The following is a 24,057-nucleotide window of genomic DNA, read 5'->3' on the forward strand; positions in this document are numbered from 1 at the left end:
ACTTTCCAGAAGGCCAACAATTCACTATAAATGTTTTTTTTATTGGTCTTATGATGTATTCTAATTTTTTGAGATAGTGAATTGGTGGGTTTTTGTTAAATGTGAGCCAAAATCATCACAATTAAAAGAACCAAAGACTTAAACTACTTCAGTCTGTGTGCATTGAATTTATTTAATACACAAGTTTCACAATTTGAGTTGAATTACTGAAATAAATGAACTTTTTTGAATTTATTGAGATGCACCTGTATATTACATTTATTTATTAACCTTGTTGCACTGTCTTGGATAGTGTATTTCTGATGCAATTGAAATTTTGTAATGCAGCACTTTTCATACTACTGTCTCCTTTAGATGAACCGCTTAAGTTGTATTATTCCTTTTTTTAAGTAGCTTTGGATAAGCGTCTGCCAAATGAATAAATGTAAATGTGATTGAAAGTCTGCTTTCTGACTGATTTATTCTGAGAAAAGCTCCAGCATCATTTGCTTGTAGATGACACTTGAATATAGTTTCTAATGTAGTGATATTCAGACAGTTTTAAGTGTAAATTTAACTTAAATTCCCAAAAATGACTTTTTTGGTCCCACTGCATCAATAAACCTCTTAGAAGTGTACAAAAAGTTCCCAAGCTCCACTCTTTAAGTTTTTATTTTCTGGAATGCACGAAAAGCCAGTAGAATATATCAGCTCTTATGAGGCTGTATCTGTATTTTACATTGTTCCTCTGGCACAGACATCCTTTCTCAACTTTTATGATTCCCTAGTGGTGCAGCACCCACACCGATGCTGACTCCAGGCGACCGGTTAACACTTAAAGGCTCATTGACGAGCTGGCCCACCATCACTGAGAGCGTCTGGAGTGTGTATGCATGTGTGGCTGGATGGCTCCATAAGAGCATTTGGAGTCTATTTCACATAAAGGCTCTCTGCACAAGTTGATTTATTGCATCCTTTTGTATGTACTCTGAAATGATTGATAAAAGCAAAGAGAATGAGAGTCACAGATGTGTGACGCATTGAGGAGAAAAGAGAGAGAGAACAGACTGGTAAGGAGAAGAGAGCCATGTTGCAGGAAGCAGACACTTGCATTACAGAGCCACTTTGGTCATCATAAATTCAGCCTGTCAAACACAGTCTGTAGAATAATGGTGCTGTTTTATTTACTGAAGTCAATTGTGCACACAGTTTGTCATTGCTCTATCATATTCCAAAAAGCTGCTTTTTCGATAAGCACAATAATTATATTTGATGATTAATTATATTTGCTGAGAAAGACCTACTGTATGTAGAAAGGCACATATAGTATAATGATTAAATATAGTTTTATTTAAATCATTATAAATTATATATATGTGTGTGTGTGTGTGTGTGTGTACAATTCAGGTGATTGCAATGCATTATTATTATTGCAGACAGGTAAAGCATTGATAAGACAATACAAAAGATGGCTTTAGAAGACAAAATATTGTTTTTCTATATCATTGAACATAAACCTGTTATTGGCCAATAGTCCAGAACAATACATTTTGTAATTTAATCTGTCTGAGAAAGATTTATTATAAGGGCTTTTCTAAGTACATTATATGTACATATGTCAGACAGACACTTTTTGAGTGTCATATTTGTTTGTGTCGCGTAATTAACATAGCATTTGTCAAGTTAAACACAGTTTGAAACATACAACACATCTTGAGATCCCTGCATTCGGAATTGCACTCCGTCCAGGTGTGTTAGAATGCAAGAATGCATTCTCGTTTTGTGCTGTCGTTAGTGTGAAGCAAACCTGAGTTTGGTTTTTTCTCTATACAGCTGCATGTTGCCTATATAGCTGAAGTTTTGCTTACTGTAAATAAAAGTGATTTGATTTGATACTTCCCCCTGCTAAAATCAGGTGGTACTTAAAAAAAAAAAATCATACTGAATTAGCACATTAAATCAGTAGCCCTATTCCTAACATCTTTTTCCAAAATACGTGGCACTGTTTTAAGTCTTTTGGATGGAGGAATACGCTGTTCCAGTGTGAATGAGGTTTAAGCGGAGCAAAATCAATGTGCTTTCAACCAAAAATGTAGTACTCTGGACGTGGCCTTAACCCAAAACCTGTTAGTGGTAGAACATCAAACGATCACTCCCACACTTTCAGAAACACAAAAGTAATTCCTGGAGTTCAGATTGTATCTTCAGTTCAGTAATGACAAGCTTTCACTATCTCACCTGCAGATGTGAACGAGTGTGTTCTTCTCAGTGATGTGTGTGGTGAGGCAACCTGTGAGAACCGTGAAGGATCCTTCCTGTGTTTGTGTGCTGATGAGACTCAAGAATTCAACCCAATGACAGGCAAATGCTTCTCCACACCTCCAGGTAATAATGTACTCCACTTTAGTCTACATAGACTAATTACCTACTCTGCTGTAAACCATCCTTCTTAGGGCAGCTAAACCTACAGATAAAACTATAATAAACCACCCCATGTTGACAGAATACGCCTGGAGTAATGTACATCACCACATCTAGACTAGCTACACCTAAAGGTGATGCTGTACTCTACTGTAAACCATCGAGTGTGATCCCATGACAGTCACATAACTGTGGCAACCTTTTTGACAAATGATATTGCATGGCTCCTTTCACATATCACAGCAGTTCCAAGGTAAAAATTCCACAAAGTGGCACTAAAAGTGAGTTAAATTTTTCCCCAAACATATGAGGTTTTTAAATTCAGTGCTTTGAGTTTTAATCCTAAAGATAAATAATTTGTAAGGCATGACTTTCAATGACGTTTTTCAATTAAACCACTCAATGATGACTTTAAGACATTACAGACATTGCAACATAATTTTCTGTAAAGCTGCTTTGAAACAATGTGTATTGTGAAAAGCAGTGGCGCCTGCAGCTGTACGGCCGTACCATGAGCGCTCCGACTGAGCTGAGAAATATTTACTCTCAGAATATTTCACCAATCATGAAATGTGTCCCGTATTTCTGTTGGCTGTTTAAAAGAATTAACAATGCCCAATTTACGAATGAATAATTCTTTTGAGTCGGTTCTTTTCGGTGAATTGGCCAAACGGGCTTGCAAAACGGTCTGAATCGTTTCGTGATTCAGTACAATTTGTTAAGAGCGCTCTTTCACTGAATCATTTGGAGCGGTTTCTCACACAGTAAAACAGTATCGGGATATTTACGAATACAGCGCTGGATACAGTTTTCATTCGTTTTCCGTGTAAACATTCGCTAGATGGATGTCTTTTGACAAATGCATCACGTTTCATTGTGTTTTTAGCATTTCTCACAGGAGCGCTGCATTTTTAGACGCTGTGAAGTAAATAAAAACACATCTTGAGACACCTGTGTTCTGCTCTGTTCGTTGTGGTGCGTTTTTGCTTTTTTAGCGTGAAAACATGTCTGTCTGAACGGTTACTGGAAGAAATGCTTTAGCCAATAGTTACATGAATGCTACTCATACTCGAGAAAATAAACAAATGTTTATCTCAGTCATCAGAATTGAATGCTTTGTTGTTTTTTGCAACAACAAAAAAAAAAAAATCTCACGGGGAGCATGCCCACAGACCCCCATAGATATAAGGTTTATTAGGCATATTTAGAGGTCTGCAACCCGACCTGGGCCCGTCGGGACCCAAGAACCGTGGCGGGTTCAGGTTTGTAATTAATGAAAGTAAACAGGCGTACCGATCTTGTTTCATGCACACGCTCACGCTTACAGACTCACGCGAACTGATGAGTTAGGGGCCGTTCACACTGAAAGTGTTTATGCGTGCGTCTGTTCTGTTTTCTGATTATTTAAACACATGCTGGACAAATGTCTTTGACATTTGCACCGTGTCTCGCTTTTTCTTCAGCATCTCGCTCAGAACCAGCATATTTTAAAAACCATGTCAAGTTAAAAAGAACGTCAAATTTAAAAAAATGCATGTTGAGACACCTGCGCTCTGTTTCATTCTTTGCGCTGCGTCTAGATTGTTTTTAGCGCAGTTGTCACAAAGATTCAACAATCTGAACAAGTTCAGGCTGCATAGAGGGGACTGTTGCATTGTTTCATATTATTTCAGATTGTTCTACACCAAGTGAAGTTTCAGCAAATAAACGTTAAGGCAATGCTTTTTTTCCCCTTCTGCTCTAGTGTACTAAGGGGCTGCTGTGCCTTGTTAAATCTGTGTATGATTAGAGTACTGCTGCAGTACTGTTACGAATGTTGCCTATATGCTTACATAAAATACAGCTATACTAGGAGAAGATACTAGGAGGAGAAATTAGATAGTAAGCGTGTTCGGGTCGGGTTCGGGCTTAAAATCTGATGGTATCATTTGGGCCGGGTAGGGTCAGGCCACACGGTCTCGGGTTCGGGTCAGGTTTCATTTTAAGGCCCATGCAGACCTGTAGGCAGATTTCTGTGCATACCCTCTGATTAAATTCTGCAGGCGACCGTGGTGAAAAGTGCTATACAAATAAAAGTGACTTGACTTAAATCAACAAAACTTGCCTCCCTACCCTAAACCAAATCCCAACCGATAGTGTCATAAAAAAGCAAATGTGTGATTAAAAAATGCAATTGCTGAAGCAACCACATAATTTTGTGGTGCTTCCATGACTCTTTCAACTCATGTGTTGACTCGCATGTTCTTCAGGATTTGTACCTCTGCCCTTTGCATTACATGTGGAACACTCTCAGTTGAGCTACTGCGTAATTTCATCATGCTCAAAGAAATGTATAAATGTAGTTTATGTAATGCAGTTGTTAAACTGTATCAAATTACAAGTCATGCGTTATAGTAAAAATGTATTGATGTCATAAGATAGAATTGTGTTAGGAACAGGGTGAAGGAGGAGGTGATTGTAAACTGATAATCTGCCATTTTACTGGTGAGTTGTGTGAAAGGGAAAAAAAAAAATAGATGTTTTAGTGCCTTTAGTGTTAATTTCACCAGGAAACTGCTGCGATATGTACCTGCAATGAGCAACGTAAAAATAATTTAGCAAAAGTGAAGGTATATAGTATTGTGTTTCCATCACACCTAGACCAACTACACCTACAAGTAACAAAGTAATATGTAAACTGCCACACCCACACTTCCTGTACCTATAGGTAATACTTTAATCTCATGTGAACTAGAACAACTATATCTGCAGGTAAAACTGTTCTTTGAATCACCAGATATAGAACAGGTACACCTACAGACAGGGTTTGAAATTAACACCCACCAGCCCGCCAAATGCGGGTAAAATCGGTTGTGGCAGGTAACTCCATTCTTACTAGCTACTTTGGTGGGTGACGTTTTCAGTGTTTTTCCTGCATTTAAATTTCTATGAAATTCGGGAGACTTGGAGCTGCACTGCAAAAGCAAACTGAATGGTATTTATGCCTCTCATAACTCATTCGCGCATCTGTGCAGGGCGAAGGAAGCGTGCTTTCGCATGACCGCCGCAGAGCACATCAGCGTGCTGCAGAGATAAGATCACCAGAGCTCTGGGACAGCGGCAGTGCAGAGCAAAACGTGCGTGATTCAGTCGGAATTCATTCAATATCGCGGCAGCTGGTGATGAGCACAAAACTTATGTGACCCATTTGAATTGTACTGAGAACATTCTAGTATAAATCTCAACGTGGAGAAAGTCAAACTTCTCAAACTGATACGCAGCCGCTGCATTATCAACAGCAATGACGAGGTAAAGTCAAGAGGCAAATACACATGATCAGGTTTTGAAATACACATCATCATTCTTAGTAAAAAAAAAAAATATATAATAATTTATTATTTATTATTTTATTTTTTTTACTACAGTAACACTAACTGGTAACTTGTACAGTTTCATATTAAATCTATTGCGGCAAAACTATTAGACTTTATTTATAACTGTGAAAGGCTATATAACAAATACTATAGTTTATTTTGTACAAATGCCACTGTTAAACAATATAAAACAATGGTACATTTAATGAAGGGGTTAAAACTTCCATGAGTTATGGACAAATTATTGACCAGTTCTATCCTACTCCTGTTCTAACTGGCCTTTTTGCCTTCAGATATCTTAAAGGTGACTTAAATTATTAGGCCTGTGCCCTGCTTACCTAATATCATTCTTGTTCAAATAATATGTCCAAACAAATGCATGCAGTTACAGTCTCCAGTTAACTTCATACATTTTTGTGGGGAGGGATATTTTGGCTAGTGAAAATGCTGAGTGGCTACTGACCTTGGAAACTACTAGCCACAGTGTCCGGTGAACCAAAAAGTTAATTTCAAACCCTGCCTACAGGTAATACTGAACAGCTACACTTACAGGAAGGGCTGTACTCTGCTGTAAACTACCAAACTCATAATTTTGTTGGATTCTGGCCTTGAGTTTTGGCTCATTGAGACCAGTGAGATCACTGAGACAAGTTTATTATACCACATAAATCCAACAGTTCTCCACAAACAGTGCCACAATCCAAACCTACAACATCATTGTACCATTACACCTCAGATTGCTATTTATCTGGACTGGTGACCCCTGTCCTCCTCCTGCAAAACTCTTCAGTATCAGCGTATACCTGAAATGTTTCTGAAGCTCTTCACATTTTAATCTCAGCCATGGAGATCCTCTAGTGCAACAGGACATTAACTTTCCATCGTCAGGGTCCAGTACAGAGTAGAACAGAAGGAGGTGAGGTGTGATGAATGGGGGTTGTAAATGATCTGGCAGAAGAGAAATGAGATTCAGTCTGAGGATTACAGAGGGACCAAAGCATTCTGGGCCACAAAGCACATAAGAGCCAAAATATCCCTAAAGAAGCTCCCATGCTTTGATATAAGATCAGTAAAGGAGAGAGATACTAAAAGGCATCAGAATGAGATACAGTATCTTCTTTTGTAAGTCTAATTAGATCTTAAAGATTTTCTGATTATAGATTCAATTGCTGTTTGTGCTGGATGATATTTTTGCTTTACTGCTACAAGGGAGGTCAAAAGTACCTTTGGAGGTCAAGATGCACATTGAGATATTACTGTAAACACAGCCTGTTTGTCTTATTGTCTTATGTTAATATAAACAGACGGGATAAAAAAAAATGGTTGTCAGAATAATTTCTAAATGTTTATTTGAATACATGATCCTGCTGTTAGACACCTGGAAAACTTGAAACACTTTTCACTACTTTTTTTTAATCTATTTTTGTTTTATTGCTTGTGATTTTGTTTGTTTGTTTTTTATTTTATTTCTGAATGTTTACTTGTCTTGAATAATTACTTGCAATGTTTTCTTAAAGGAATATTACGGGTTCAATACAAGCTAAACTCAGTCGACAGCATTTGTGGCATAATGTTGGTTACATAAAATATTTTGACTCTTCCCTCCTTTTCTTTATAAAAATAAAAATCTGGGTTCCAGTGAGGCACTTGCAATGGAAGTGAATGGACTGATCCTTACAATACTCACTTTTTTAAAAGTATAGCCACAAGACAAAAAATATGCATGTAAACATGATTTAGTGTGATTTATAGCCAATTTTACAACTTCGTTGCCATGACAATGTAATGTCAACAAACCCTATAACCCTAATATGACTGTAAAAATGACAATTTAAACAACTTTACAGCTCAAATAATACATGAGTTTTAACAGAATGATTATTGCATGTGCTTTTATAAAATTATAAGCTTCACATTTCTGCCTTTTAAACTCTCCAAAAGTTGGCCACATTCACGTCCTCACTGTAACCTCGATTTTTGCTATTTTTAAAGAAAAGGAGGGACAAGCCGAAATAAATTTTTGTGCCACAAATGCTGTCGATTGAGTTTAACTTGTATTGAACCCGGAACATTCTTTCAATTGAGAAATAATTAAAGGCTACATGCCATTGTTTTAATTTTTTTTTTAATATATATATTTTATTATATTAAAATTTGAGTTACAACTCCAGTACTATTATTTAACTGTTAGTATTTATTTATCTTCAAACAGTCAGTCAAAAAATCAAAGAAAGCACATACTCTCTAACCAGTCATATCTCAGATTTTACACATATACCTCACCACATTGAAACAAAATGGCTCAAAAGAACATAAAATTAACCACTTTCCCCTTACTATTAAACATAGTAAGTGATATAATTTTTTTTCAGTGATGTACAATGTGTACAAAACTGTTAACATCTCCAAAATGTGTTTTTGGGTTTCATGACCCTTTAAAATGTAAGCCGAATAGTGAAGACTAGGCTCCTTCAGGCTCTGATGAGAGAAGATGTTAAAAAGTGAAGATTTATGACTTAGAGTTTAAGGGTTAGCGACTTCTAGATTGGAATCAATTTGTACCTCAAATGCTCCAGTAAAAGAACATGGGAAAACAGTGAAATGGAGATCAGTTTCGATCAGATATGTGTTTGAGTGGCTACACACCAGCTGTTCCTGGAAGATTAAAGTAACAGGAAGCATTTCCTTAGATCTAGCCAACTGCTTTAGTTAAGGACTTTTGTTCAAATCCACCCACCTAATCCTTCTTCCTCATGAAAACCACCCTGTCTCCTGAGTTTAAATATATATATATATTTTTGTTTTTACTAGACATACTCCAGTGTCTGTTTCCAGAGCTGTAATTAATACTTTTTACATACAAGGACAGCAGTAGAACACCATAAAACCAGAAGCACAATAATGTGGATTATGAATTATATGGAAATAATGTAAAGAAGCTCTTAGTGAAAAGCGAAGCCTGAACTGTAAAACGTACTGTGCTCTTGACCTCATTTGTTTTTTGGGTACCTGTTATTGCAGTGTGAAGTGTTTGTGATTTATTCATTGATTCTTTCACTCCTTTGTTGTGCTGTTGCTGTTTTTTTTTTGTTGTTGTCGTTGCTGTGAACACAGTGTTGTAATATGAGAAAATCTGACTGATTTTTTTGCTTTGTTTTGCTTTGCTTTGTTTGTTGCTTAGCCTCATCGGTGGAGAGGAAGGAGTGTTACTACAACCTGAATGATGAGAACCTGTGTGATAATGTGTTGGCTAGCAGCATGACTAAAGAGGAGTGCTGTTGTACACTGGGAGCAGGCTGGGGTGACAACTGTGAGGTCCATCCCTGCCCTATACCGGAAACAGGTACTGAACAGTGTAACCCTCATTTAAAACAGGTGTCCTCATTGTGTGCTCTGAAAAGTACAGATTCTAAGAATTTAGAAAATCGAAATCTAAAGTCTCATTCTTTGTTTTTTCAACAGAAATTAACTTTAATGATCTTACATACTATATATTTTTACAATATATTACTCTGTACTTGCTATATTTTTATGGTGAGGTTTACTGAAAAAAGTTGCAGGTTTAAACACAAGAAGTGGTCCAGGACCTATTACCATTGTGCCCTTACTGTGAACTAGGCACCTAACTTCAGGTTGCTCAATGGGGACTGTCTCTTACTTGGTATAAAGTCATTCACTTTTGATTTGGCTGAATCACAACTTGTTATACTTGCATACTACACATAAATATAATTGTGAACATTGTATTTAACATATTTCATTACGCAACAGATGGAAACTAAAAAACAATCAATGTATTACAATACGAGTGTTAAAGGGATAGTTCACCCCAAAATGAAAATTCTCTCATCATTTATTAACCCTCATGGCATCCCAGATATGTAAGACTTTCTTTCATCTGCAGAACACAAACAGTTTTTAGAAGAATATTTCAGCTCTGTAGGTCCTTATAATGCAAGTAAATTGGTCCCAAAATTTTGAAGCTCCAAAAGCACATATTGACAGCATAAAAGTAATCCATAGTAGAGGTCTGCACGAGCCTTAAAATGAAAACTGACCCGTAACCGATACCGTGTGGCCCGACCCTACCCGTCCTGAACGATACCGTCAGATTTTAAACCCGAAATCGCTACTATCTAATTTCTTCTCCTAGCAAGTACTGTTGCAATAGGCCGTATTTTATGTAAGCATATAGGCAACATTCGTAACAGTACTGAAACGGTAAACATGCGCAATTTTAACAAGGCACAGCAGCCCCTTAGTACACTAGAGCGGGGTGAGCATCGCCTTACTGTTTATTTGCTGAAACTTCACTTGGTGCAGAACAATCTGAAATAATATGAAACAATGCAACAGTCCCCTCTATGCAACCTGAACTTGTTTAGAATGTTGAATCTTTGTGACAACTGCGCTAAAAACAATCTAGACATAGCGCAAAGAATGAAACAGAGCACAGGTGTCTCAACATGCATTTTTTTAAATGTGAAGTTCTTTTTAACTTGACATGGTGTTTAAAATATGCCGGTCCTGCGTGAGACGCTGAAGAAAAAGCGAGACGCGGTGCAAATGTCAAAGACATTCGTCCAGCATGTGTTTAGATAATGGGAAAACGGAACAGATGCACGCAAAAACACGTTCGATGTGAATGGGCCCTAACTCGTCCGTTCGCGCGTGTCTGTGAGTGAGAGCGCGTGTGCGAAACAAGTTCGGTAAGCCTGATTATTTTTTTTATTAATTACAAACCTGAGCCCGAAGTCCTACTTGAAAAACTGACCCGAACCCAGCCCAAAACTCATCGGGTTCTCGGGTCCCGTCGGATTGCAGACCTCTAATCCATACAACTCCAGTGGTTAAATCCATGTCTTCTGAAGTGATATAATAAGTGTGGGTGAGAAACAGAATAATTTTCAGTCCTTTTTTTACTATTAATGTCCACTTTCACTTCCATATTCTTCTTTTGTTTTTGGTGATTCACATTCTTCATGCATATTGCCACCTACTGGGCAGGGAGAAGAATTTATAGTAAAAAGGACTTTAAATATTGATCTGTTTCTCACCTACAAATATCATATTGCTCCTGAAGATATGGATTTAACCACTGGAGTCTTATGGATCACTTTTATGCTGTCTTTATGTGCTTTTGGAGGTTCAGAATTTTAGGACTCATGTTCTTCTAAAAATCTTCGTGTTCAGCAGAAGAAAGTCATACACATCTGGGATAGCATGAGGGTGAGTAAATGATGACAGAATTTTCATTTTTGGGTGAACTATTCCATTAAGTGCATTGAACACCATAGTAAACACATATGGGTCATATAAGACCTCACATATGCATTCTATGAGTACTGATGCAAATTCTCTTATAATAATAAAAATATTCTATATAATAAACTGTTAACATGTTCAGTTCACATGGTCAGAGACACCCTAATTGAGAAATATCTGAAGTGTCAGATGAAAAGACACTTCAAGTTAAATTTATATCTTAGAAATGAGACGGCTGGGTAATTTGGACCCACGTATGGATTTTAGGGTTAAAACAGTCATAGCATGTCCTTGAATAAGGTTTTCGTGGCCTTGATCAACCTTAAACTTAATTTTGGTACAGTGCTGTAAAAAGTATTTGCCCCTTATTTCTTCTAGATTTGTGTATTTTTCATACTAAATTGTGTTAGATCTTTAAACGAGATATAACATAAAACAAAGGCAACCTGAGTAAACACAAAATACTGTTTTCACATATATATATATATATATATATATATATTTTATTGAAGCAAGAAAGTTTTCCAACACCTGTATCACCCATGTAAAAAACTAACTGCCCTCTTAACCTTAATAGCTGGTTGTGCCACCTTTAGCAGCAACCACTTCAAATGCTTCCGATAACTGGAGATCAGTCTTTCACAATGCTGTGGTGGAATTTTGGCCCACTCTTCTTTGCAAAACTGCTTTAGTTCAGCCACATTGGAGGGTTTTCGAGCATGAACTGCCCATTTAAGGTCCTGCCACAGCGTCTCAATCGGTTTCAAGTCAGGACTTTGACTAGGCCACTCCAAAACTTTAATTTTGCTTCTTTGAGCCATCCAGTGGTGGACTTACTCATATGCTTTGGATCATTGTCTTGCTGCACAATCCAGTTGCGCTTGAGCTTCAACTAACGGACTGATGACCGGACGTTCTCCTTTAGGATTTTTTGGTAGAGAGCATAATTAATGTTTCCCTCAATTATTGCAAGTCACCCTGGACCTGAAGCAGCAAAGCATCCCCACACCATCACACTACCACCACCATGCTTGACCGTAGGTTTGGTGTTCTTTTTGTGTAATTCTTCCAAACAGTTCCTCTTTCGACTCATCAGTCCACAGAACATTCTCCCAAAAGGTTTGAGGATCATCAAGGTATGTTTTGGCAAAATTCAGATGAGCCTTAATGTTCTTCTCGGATATCAGTGGTTTTGGCCTCGCCACGCTTCCATGGATGCCATTTTTTGCCAGTGTCTTTCTGATAGTGAAGTCATGAACAGTGACCTTTATTGATGCAAGAGAGGCCTGCAGTTCCTTGGATGTTGTCCTTGGCTTTTTTGTGACCTCCTGGATGAGTCGTCGCTGTGCTCTTGGAGAAAATTTGGAAGGTCGGCCACTTCTGGTAAGGTTCAATACTGTGCCAAGTTTTATCCATTTGGTGATAATGGCTCTCACTGTGGTTCTTTGGTGTCCCAGAACCTTTGAAATAGCTTTGTAACCCTTTCCAGACTGATGTATTTCAGTCACCTTTTTCCTCATAATTTCTGGAATTTCTTTCAACCTTAGCATAGTGTGCAACTGGGTGAGACCTTTTAGCCAAATTAATGCTGTTGAAAAAGTTCTATTTAGGTGTTGATTTGATTGAACAGGACTGGCAGTAATCAGGCCTGGGTGTGTCTAGTCCAGCTGAACCCCATTATGAATGCAGTTTCATAGATTTGGCAATGTAGTAACAAATACTTTTTCACACAGGCCCAGTTGGTATTGGATAAATTTTTGCTTCAATAAATAATATTATCATTAAAAAACTGTATTTTGTGTTTGAATTTGTGAAACAATTTAGTATGAGAGACATAAAAACAGAAGAAATCAGTATGGGGCAAATAAATTTTCACAGTACTGTATATGTTATGGTGTAGATTTAAGTATTATGTGTGATGGTAATGATGATTCTTAGTTTTTGAGACAATGCTGGATAACTGTTAGAATTGCTAACACACAAAGTTAGCAGTCAGTTAATGGTATGCAATATTGCACTGGATGTGTGGAGTCTGATTCAGGCTTGGGTCATTACATGATCCCACCCCCTTCTATTCCCTGTCGTTTCCTGGCTAATTGTTGACTATCCAATCCAAAATGCCCATCAATAAGAATAAAAAATAAATAAAAATAATTGCTGTTAAAGGTATAGTTCACCAAAAAAAAAAAAAAAGAAAATTCTCATAATTTGCTCATCCTCATGCTATCCCAGATGTGCATGACTTTTTCTTTTTCAGAACATAAACATTTTTAGAAGAATATCTCAGCTCTGTTGGTCCTCACAACGCAAGCGAATGGTGACCAGAACTCAGAAGGTCCTAAAAGGACACAAAGACAGCATAAAAGTAATTAAATCCATATTTTCAGAAGCGATATGATCGGTGTGGGTGAGAAACAGATTGAAAAAAAAAAAAGGCAGTTTTTACAGTAAATCTCCACCTTTGACCTGCCCCTTCCAGTACATGGCTGAATGTGAAAGAGAAAGTCACTTCCAAGTGAAAATGTTGAAGTGAAATTTTTACAGTTAAAAAAAAAAAGTACATCAATATTTATCTGTTTCTCACCCACACCTATTATATCGCTTCAATGGATTTAACCACTGAACTCTTGTGGATTACGTTTATGCTGCCTTATGACTTTTTGGACCTTCTGAGCTCTGGTCACCATTCACTTGCATTGTGAGGAGCAACAGAGCTGAGATATTCTTCTAAAAATGTTTGTTCTGCAGAAGAAAAAGTCATACACTTTTTCTGGGATTTTATCTGGGATAACATGCAGTGAGTAAATGATGAGAGAATTTTCATTTTTGGGTGATCTGTCCCTTTAATGTGTTCAATAAATATAAAACATGTTTATCCTTTGATGACCTGGATAGCAAAGAATCATAGAGATAATTACAATAATAAAAGGGATTCAAAAATAATGACTTGTGGAGATCATAATGATAAATAATCACTCATGTAACTTTTGCGGTGAGGTTCCTTTGAAGAATGGCTACTCTCTATTACAATTATAATACTGTAATAATAGTGTAATTACAATTGAATCTTGCACTTTCCAAGAAATAATAACTTTTCTCGAATAAAAACAGCAGACAACTTCCTGTATTAACTACTGACTTGCACCCATGTAGATCAGTTCTCACAGATGTGTCCGGCGGGCCGGGGGAAGATTCCAACAGGAGACTCTGTGATTCCAGGAGTCAGCTTAGCAGAAAACTTTAAAGGTATCTGTGTGTCCATATGTACTTAGTGTGTGGTTGTTTATGCAGCTTTTGTGCATTTGTGTGTGCTTACATGTTTGAGTGTTAGCGTGCTGTATTTAGCCGTGGGATATTGTATTTTATGCACATTTTTCATTTTGAAATAAGTGGAAGCTGTCCCAGACATCTGTTAGCATCTGACCCACATATGCTCCAATACACACTTACTCAGCAGCCTGCTTCCCAGTGTGGGGAAACCTCAGTCACAGGGTCGCGCTAATGCACTGATTTAATTTATGAATGCAGTGAGAGTGTGGTTTCTCTTTTGCTGGCGGCTCTGCGAGTGAATGTGATGTGGTTGAAATGTGTTTGTGTGTTGGTGTATGTTGGAATGGAATGCTTATGGATGGAAAATGGATTTCCTCCCCATCAGACTCCAGTCAAATGACATTTCTGCATGAAACAGATCCCTAAATAACCCTAACCAGAGCAAAAGCCCTCTGTGGAGAGTATATATGCGGCCAAATACATACCTATCTATAGGTGTGGTACAGGAATTCACTGAAATGTAAAAAACTTATATTGTCCTGTCTGTGTGCTTTTACGTTAATTTTCTAAATTTGTGTGTTTTGCAGATGCAGATGAATGCATGCTTTTTAAAGACGAGATTTGCAAAGATGGCTTTTGTCTCAACTCCCCTGGTGGGTACGAGTGTTACTGCAAGGCTGGACTCTACTATGATGAGAGCAAACTGCAGTGTGTTGGTAAGATTCAAAATCATGATCTGCTTGCAATCATCAAACAAGTGTACCCTTAAATTGCAGGCAGCGGCATAACTTTTATAATTTTCAGAAATTTAGCAATTTCTTTATCACAAAGTTGTTTACGAAGATTGTTTATGAATTAATGAAATATAAAGGAGTTTTAGAAACATAGTTACATAAATGTGTTCAAGTATTCTTAGAACATTTTAGAAGAAGCCTTTATTTTTTGTCAAACATTATACATTTTGAACATATACAGTGAAATTATTTTTTTGCATATCCCAGCTAAGGTGGGGTCAGAGTGCAGGGTCTTGAATAGAAGTATTCTTTGAATGGTTTGTTATTTATAACATCCTGTTTTAGCCGTTTTGCTTTGTGACGTTTGGCCTTGAATTGTGTTCTTTTATCTGGATCGAATGACAGAAACGTGTATCTTGTGTGTTCGTGTGGGTGTGTGTGAGCTGATGTGCTGAGTGGTTGGTGTGAGTAGGTTTTGGCCTTGTTTGACTCACCATAACACCAACATATTTAAAATGGATTTAAGTTTAAAACCTGCTGCAGCTGATGGCTTGCGGCTTGTGTGCAGGTTAGTTACTTTATGTGTATGTCTGTGTGTGCAAGCAGGGGTCAAAGGGCTACATCCAGCGACCGGTCAGGGCAGCACAGCCGTTAAGATCCAGATCACAGTTCTATGGTGCACCGCAGGCTGTCTGCCTGCCTAAACACACACACACACAAACCACAGGCTCATGGCCATGGAAGCTCGCCCGGCCGCACTGCATTTAGACAGCCACACCCCAGCTGCCTCACACACATACTGTAGCCACTTGATAATTTCCCTACACCCATACTGACACACAAAAATACACATGAACACTCAACCGTGCATCTTTACACACACAGATATCTGTCCCTCTATTTTCAACACAGTGCTCGTACAGAGGTGTCATTGTCTTTGACACGGGCTCACTGGGTGGAGGTTTTCGAGGAGGCCGCAATATTGACACATACACCGTGGGCTGTTCTGGTTTTGCATACACATACCAGTTGTGATCTGCTTTTGCCTGCCCCCTCCATACTACTATGCTATTTATTTTATTAGTGATTGATATCTATATCTGTCTCTATATATACAGTATATGTACTATATACATTATACTGTATGTGTGTGTGTGTGTGTGTGTGTGTGTGTGTGTGTGTGTATATATATATATATATATATATATATATATATATATATATATATATATATATATATATATATTTTTTTTAATGTCTAGAGACTGTTGTGTGTGAAAATCCCAGGAGATCAGCAGTTACAGATATACTCAAACCAGCCCATCTGGCACCAACAATCATGCCACGGTCCAAATCACTGAGATCACATTTTTTACGCATTCTGATGGTTGATGTGAACATTAACTGAAGCTCCAGACCTGTATCTGCATGATTTTATGCACTGCACTGCTGCCATACGATTGGCTGAATAGATAATTGCATGGATGGTTGTTGGTGCCAGACGGGCTGGTTTGAGTATTTCTGTAACTGCTGATCTCCTGGGATTTTCACGCACAACAGTCTCTAGAATTTACTCCGAATGGTGCCAAAATAAAAAACATCCAGTGAGCGGCAGTTCTGTGGATGGAAATGACTTGTTGATGAGAGAGGTCAACAGAGAATGGCCAGACTAGTTTGAACTGACAAAGTCTACAGTAACTCAGATAACTGCTCTGTACAATTGTGGTGAGAAGGATTGCATCTCAGAATGCTATTCTGCGATGCAGGTTGGCGCTGTTTTGGCGGCACGAGGGGGACCTACACAATATTAGGCAGGTGGTTTTAATGTTGTGGCTGAGCAGTGTATATTGTATATAGTCAGGCCGATTAATTGGTTGATATTTTTTATTGATATTACCATGTACACTTGGCCGATTGACAGATGGGTTATGTCACTGAGTCAGTTTCAAAATCTACAGACAACCTTGTCAATGGATTAGGACCTATTACTGTTTTCAAAGGTTTTTGTTTATTTTGTGTAACTATTGTGTAAAGCAGTTATTTTTGAATGTTAGAATAATGTTAATTTTATGTGTTCATGTGTATAAGTTTTCATTGCATTTCAGCAATTTTTGTGCATGTCATGTGCTGTAATTCAGTGGATCCTTTTCACAGGCACTGATGCGTTTCTGCCTTATTTAGCAGTGTAATCTAGCAAAGATTATAAGTGTTTTATATTTGTAATTTTTTTTTTATTATTTAGTTTACATTTTTAACATAATTTGTATTATACACTGGAATTAGTTTTAAAAAACGAGTTACCACAGATGCGATGATGTTTCTAACACAGCTGCTGAGAGAATGACAGTAAATAAATAATAATACATTATATTTTCCGTGGTCTCCCATTCACTTCCATTCACCAATATCAATGTTTACCTTGCAATTGTTTACATTTGCATTCCAAAACCCGTAAATGTTAAAGGGTCTGTAGTATAATGTATATTGGCATTATCCCACCCTGCTTTATTATTGTCCCATATCAGTCTGAAAAACCCATATCAGTCAATCACTAGTTTTCATTAGTGTGTTTCTGAGTGTTTTTTTTTTTTAATCTTCCAATTAAAATTAAATGGTTAAAGTTTATTTGTACCTGCTCTTAGGAAATCGCTGCTTTCTTCTCTCAGAAACTGACCCTGTTCTTTGTATCTGTTTGTCTTCTATTTCTCTATATCCCTCTCTCTCTCTCTCTCTCTCTCTCTCTCTCTCTCTCTCTCTCTCTCTCTCTCTCTCTCTCTGCAGACATTGATGAATGTGTGGACGAGTCTAACTGTATAGAGGGTGAATGTATGAACACATACGGCTCATATCATTGTTTCTGCACTCCTCCTCTGGTTCTTGCACCGGACAACACACGCTGCATTTTGCCGGCTTTGGCAGGTAGGAGTCTTGCAATTAAACTGTAAACAAAAAAATGCAATGTATATTAAACACTACATCCCAACACCAAAGCTCTATACTCTAAAACCCACAGCAGAAACCTAAAAACCCACACCCCAGTCTTATACTGCAGGGTTGGGGATCCTTTTTCCTTAAGATCCATTTGAGTATTTACAAACGGCATAAAATTGCTTGCAAGAAAAAAGTTTAAAAGGTCTTTATATTATAATATTTTGCATTGTTATTATTTAAAATTATTTTTAATATTTATTTATTTATTTTACAGTTTTTGGAATGAATGGCCTCGCAGGCCCTGAGGCCTGACATTCCCCACCCCTCTTATACTGTAAACCTTACACCAGGGCTATTCAATTCCATTCCTGGAGGGCCAAGTTCTGAAGATTTCAACTCCAACCCTAATCAAAAGCTAATCAAGGTTTTCAGGATTATTTGAAAACTACAGGCAGGTGTATAAGTAAGCAGGGTTGGAAGTAAGGTTTGCAGGATGTGGCCCTCCAGAAACAAAAAAATAGTCCTGCTCTAAACCTTAAAAGCACACCATAAACATTATGCCCTAAAACCACACATCTTACGCCTTTTTAACCATAAAACTAACTCCCTTAACACTATACTGTAAATACCACTGTCTAAATCAGTGTTTCCCAGTAGTGCTCTTGTAGTGAGACACTTAATGTGCTTTATTGACCCTGTAATATAAACCCCACATTCTATCCACCGTCTAAAAACTCTACATCATAAACTGTAAACCCTTAATCTTACACACTTTAAGGTGACGTCCACACACTACACAAGCAGTTTCTGAGGTCAGCATATGCTTATAGTTTGTCTTGACCACAAAGCAGTTCCACTTAGTGTCATACTGCCATCTAGTGAACTGCAGGAAAAGCCATTGCTTTTTTTAGATTTAAATATCAGGCAGTATGATGCAATTTTGGTAGTTTTTAATGAAAGAGGGTCTTTGGTTCATGAGCTGCAAAGATTAATTGCCCTTCACGTCAAACATCATTAAAACATATTTCTAGAGTCTTAATTACAAGTGTATTTCTAGATTCTCTAGTTGTCTTTTTCTTTGACACTTCACCAGTGTGCAAATGTTTGTGTTTACACAGGGCAAAGAGAAGCTGATGTGGATGGAGGTATTTGCTGGGAGACTGTGACGGAAAGACTGACCTGCACAAGACCGATAGCCAACAGACAAACCACATTCACAGAGTGCTGCTGTTTATACGGAGATGCCTGGGGAATGGACTGCGCTCTCTGCCCTCTGAAAGATACAGGTTTGTGCGTAGGGTGTTAGAATGTAGTTAATAAGTAGTTAATTAGTAGCGATTCAGTTTTATCTCTCGAGTCATTTTTTTTAAAATACTGAAATATCTCAAGATGCATTTGCTTTTTGTCATAATTACCTGCCAACTAATACAACACACATCTGGCTGCCCCGTAATAATTATAGACCTCCACAATTGCTGAGACACAAAGAAGAGGCAAATAGTAAAAAGACAAACAGAACAGAGGACAACAGAAAAACAGTGAGTTTTATATCTCTCTCCCTCTCTTTTATCTTCATCTAGCTGCTTATGCCACTATGTGTAATATCCGTCTGCCCGGTGGTCAACGTCGGCCGTATGGTCAAGATGCTCTGGTCGCTGGCCCAGTTCATGAGTATGAGGTCAGCCCTGAATACGACACCCAACCTCTGAACCCTGATGGCACACTGCCCCTATATGAAGATTATGAAGAACCCAGAAGTGAGTGAACATGACTCAGATCCTTAAAGGGATAGTTCACCCAAAAATTAAAATTCTCTTGTAATTCACTCACCCTCATGCCATCCCACATGAATATAACTTTCTATGTTCTACAGAACACAAGTGAGGATTTTTAGAAGAATATTTCAGCTCTGTAGGTCCATAAAATGCAAAGGAATGGTGATCAGACCTTTTGAGGCTCCAAAAAATCACATGAAGGAAACATAAAAGTAATCCATAAGGCTTCAGTGGTTAAATTAATATCTTCAGAAGTGATATAATTGGTGTGAGTGAGAAACAGATCAATATTTAAGTCCTTTTTTACTTTAAATCTCCACTTTAACTTTCACTTTCAGATATGAAAGTGAAACTAAACAGGCACCACATATGAAAGTGGAGATTTAGAGTTAAAAAAAGGACTTAAATATTGATCTGTTTCTCACCCACACCTATCATATCGCTTCTGAAGATATGGATTTAACCACTGGATTTAACTTATGGATTACTTCTACATTTCCTTCATGTGATTTTTGGAGCTTCTGGTCACCATTCACTTGCATTGTATGGACCTACAGAGCTGAGATATTCTTCTAAAAATCTTTGTTTGTGTTCTGCTTCTGAAAGAAAGTCATGCACATCTGAGATGGCATGAAGGTGAGTAAATTATAAGAGAATTTTCATTTTTGGGTGAACTATCCCTTTAACTAATGCTCTCTCATTCCCTCTTTGAATAATTTTTTTCCCATTTCTTATAAATAAGTTAGCAAGTTCCATGCAGAGTAGCCTAAATTCTGAATGTGATCAATTGCATTGTCTGCTGCCAAGTCAAAGTTTATATTTGTTGATTTCCTACAGAGTAAGAGGATTTCACTAACCTCTCTCTCTTTCTCTCAGGTCCGTATGATGCATTTGAGGGATTGCGAGCAGAGGAGTGCGGCGTGCTGAATGGATGTGAGAACGGGCGGTGTGTGAGGGTACAAGAGGGATACACCTGCGACTGCTTTGATGGATACACACTCGACTTGTCCCGCATGGCCTGCGTGGGTGAGTCATAGATAAAGGAGTGGCCTGTTTTGTTTTTTTTTTTTTTTTTTTTTTTTTTTTAAGAAATTGGGTGAGAAGCTCAGACTCAGATTTTGTTTGAGATGTGAAGGGAAGGTACACAGATGGCTTTAATATATTAGTTCTGCCTGTTCAGTGGATCCAATTTGAGTCACTCGGTATATGATTATTCAAACAGCAAATTGAATTTGTCTATTGAATTTGATTCATTTCCTGCTTTTGCTAAATCAAAATGTAACTGTAACTGCTTTTTCTGCAATTCAGGTAACAGCTACTGCTTAAAAACATTTATAAATAATTATTTGCTTTTAAGTTAAATTTAGCATTTATGTATATTAGAGATGAATTGATGTATCAGCCACCAACATTTATCAGTCAATTATTGACCAAATTAAAACCATCAGCAAATCGGGTTCAAGTGTATAAAAACGGTGATATGAAAAACCATTGGTTTATTTAGATCATAATCACACTTTGTAAAAACTCTGTGAATTCAAATGCACAATTCAGAAATAATGATAGCCACAGAATGTAGAAGGGTTGGCACTCCTTAGAACATGTAATATTAAATTTTTATTCTTTCTCATTATCATATTAATGAGGACAAACCGGTGTTACAGACATGACAGTGAAATATGCTCTTACCTATACATGATGAGGGAAACCTTCCAAAATGCTTTGAAACCAACGAACTTTGACAACTTAGACATTGGTATGGTATCCCTTAAGGCTACACGATTGATTTAAGATTGAAATCACAATATGGTCTTGCGCGATTACTAAACCTTGATAGCTTAAACATAGTGATTCAGTGATTCAGTCTGTGCTTCAGTCAGCACTGTGTAAGCAAACTCTAGCTGTGTAGATGGCATTATCCATTATACCACAATAGAATTTTAACATTTTGTTCCTTTTGGTAACTTTATTTTTTCATGATGTGGTTGATGTTTCTGTGGAATTGCCAAACATATGCATAATATAAATTTGTGATGTTCTATTATATACAGTACAAACATGTTTAATGTAAGTTCTGTTGTTTTGAACTGCATGCAAAAACAGAAATACAAAAATGTTTTAGAAGTACAACATATGCTTTTTTCACATCAATCATCATGCTTTGATATTTAGTTATTTTTCAATATATTTTTTTTAATCTCTTTATTTATCTTTCATTGTGTCTCTTTAAACTTTTGTCCTGTCATGTGTTCAACAGATCCAATCCATGTTCAATGAAAATTATTTTTAGAACAATAAAAAAAATTAAATAAAAACTTTGTACATTTTTAAAACATAATTTCTGAGCAAAACAGTGATCTGATGACAAAATAAGGTATTGTAAGTGGCTAAATATCGGTATCAGCCTATATTTATTTATTTATTTTTTGTTAAAATCAATATTGGTATCCGCTAAATGTTTTCATATACAGTTGCAATAAAAATTATTCAACCCCCCTGACCATTAATATGTTCTGGTAATGTGAATTAAAACACATCAATTAAAACCTCAGTAAACAGTCAAAGTAAGTTTTTAATTCACATTTGAATGATTTTGAGAACAAAGAGTTGTTTACCTACATTTTAAAATAAAAAATAACTAATTCTCCACAAATGCCATGTCAAAGTCAATCATTTGTGGAGTATCCTTTACCCTTAATAACATCAAATAAATGTTTCAGGTAAGTGTTCTCAGTCTTCGGACACCTCTCTATTAGAATTTTTACACATTTCTCATGAGCAAAAACTTCCAGCTCATTGACATTCTTTGGTTTCTGTGCTCCCACTGCTTCCTTGAAATCCCAACAAAGATTTTCAATGGGATTTTAATGATGGACTGAAAGGGCCATTTAAGGTCATTCCACGACCTATCCCTGAACCAGATTTTGGACAACTTGGATGTATCCTTGATGTTATTGTCATGCTGGAAAGTCCAGTGATCACCGAGGTTCAATTTACACACTGAAGGCATAACGTTTTTGCCAAAATGGCCTGATACCTGAAAGAATCCATGGTGTCAGTCACATAGTCATGGTAGCCGTTTCCTGCAGCCGCAAAACACCCCCATAACAGGACTGACCCACCTCCATGCTTGACTGTGGGGATGGTGTCGTTCTTGTCATCACCTTGTCATCTTACTCCAGACGTACTGCTGACCCATGGGTCTAAAACTCATTTTCAGTTTAGTGTCATACATCTATAAAACCTGCTTCCAGGACTCCACAGTTCTTTCCAAATTCCTTCTTGAATATTTAAGTCAGCATTTCCCTTGGTTGCGGTTGAACCATATTTTAAAAATGTATGAATGGTGTTGCCAACTTCGTCTATTGGAAATTGATGTGCCGTGGAAATGTACTTTTAGCCATGACCTTTCTTGGGTAATGAAATAATCTCCTCTATTAGCGTTTGTGACAGCTTATATTTCAGAGCATTTTTGCGAATGTTGGGCCTCATGTATTCAGATAGAAGACAAAGGCAGGCCTAACACAGTCGTAAAAACCTAACTCAAGCCCCCACATACCAAGTCGTAAATCTTACTGATAGAAATCGTGCCAAAATCAAACAAAGGTAGTCCAAAACAGACTACAAATTCCATGAAGCCTTGCTCACTAAAAGATCGAACTCTCAACTCCTATTAGATGAGGAACACAACAGAACATCCCTCAAACCATGACATCATCAGGAGTAGAAATATCTCTGAAATGCTTCCAGGATTTGCTTCCAGCAACTTTGCTTGCCGGGTGTAAATGCAGCTCATCGCTGTTCTCAGGTGCAGCTTCGTGGCACAAGGAAGTAACATCTGACTTGAAACTGTGGTCATACAATCTCCATCTCGCTGGACGAGTTGAGATTACTCTGTGTTCAACCGAACACTCTAACGGATCCGAAGGAGACCGCCGAGCAATCCGCATCTTCATCCGTTTGCCTGCAGAAGTGAAGAGATTAAAGATTTTTCTTCCATCTTCAATCAAGTCGACATTTCTGAGTTCTCTGCCAGCCCGCCGAGAATCAGCAGCCGTGCCCGCCAACAGAGCGAGGAAACGGCCTCCCGTCATCACCCGAGCCTCAAGGAACTGGGTCGGAGTTAAAAGACGGATGAATACACATTCTACGTCCTCATACGATTCAAGTAAGAGGTTTACGTCTAGGCAGAGATGGAATATTATAGTGTGTTATTCTTGTGTTTCAAGGTTTTTGCTTGTACAGTTTACGGACCACCATGTTCGCTCAGTATTAATACTCAGGGTATTAATTATCATGAATGATATTTGTTGTATTGTGGTCCAACCA

At 37.5% G+C, this 24,057-nt stretch overlaps 1 protein-coding gene across 5 annotated transcripts in view; it reads left to right on the top strand.

The window, feature by feature from the left end:
• The window catches only part of LOC127411150 (latent-transforming growth factor beta-binding protein 1-like), a 161,288-nt gene that overhangs the window by 132,599 nt on the left and 4,632 nt on the right, over window positions 1-24,057 (top strand). For all 5 annotated transcript variants that reach the window (XR_007892224.1, XM_051646504.1, XM_051646505.1 and 2 more), the window contains 8 exons: window positions 2,224-2,364; window positions 8,935-9,096; window positions 14,172-14,264; window positions 14,876-15,004; window positions 17,804-17,941; window positions 19,072-19,239; window positions 19,534-19,710; window positions 20,605-20,754. Coding sequence is in view for 4 of the 5 variants with exons in the window: in XM_051646504.1 (XP_051502464.1) it covers window positions 2,224-2,364; window positions 8,935-9,096; window positions 14,172-14,264; window positions 14,876-15,004; window positions 17,804-17,941; window positions 19,072-19,239; window positions 19,534-19,710; window positions 20,605-20,754 (1,158 nt within the window). In the remaining variant the exon portion in view is untranslated. The remainder of the gene's footprint in view (window positions 1-2,223; window positions 2,365-8,934; window positions 9,097-14,171; window positions 14,265-14,875; window positions 15,005-17,803; window positions 17,942-19,071; window positions 19,240-19,533; window positions 19,711-20,604; window positions 20,755-24,057) is intronic.

Source organism: Myxocyprinus asiaticus, chromosome 20, assembly GCF_019703515.2.
Source record: "Myxocyprinus asiaticus isolate MX2 ecotype Aquarium Trade chromosome 20, UBuf_Myxa_2, whole genome shotgun sequence".
NCBI lineage: Eukaryota > Metazoa > Chordata > Actinopteri > Cypriniformes > Catostomidae > Myxocyprinus > Myxocyprinus asiaticus.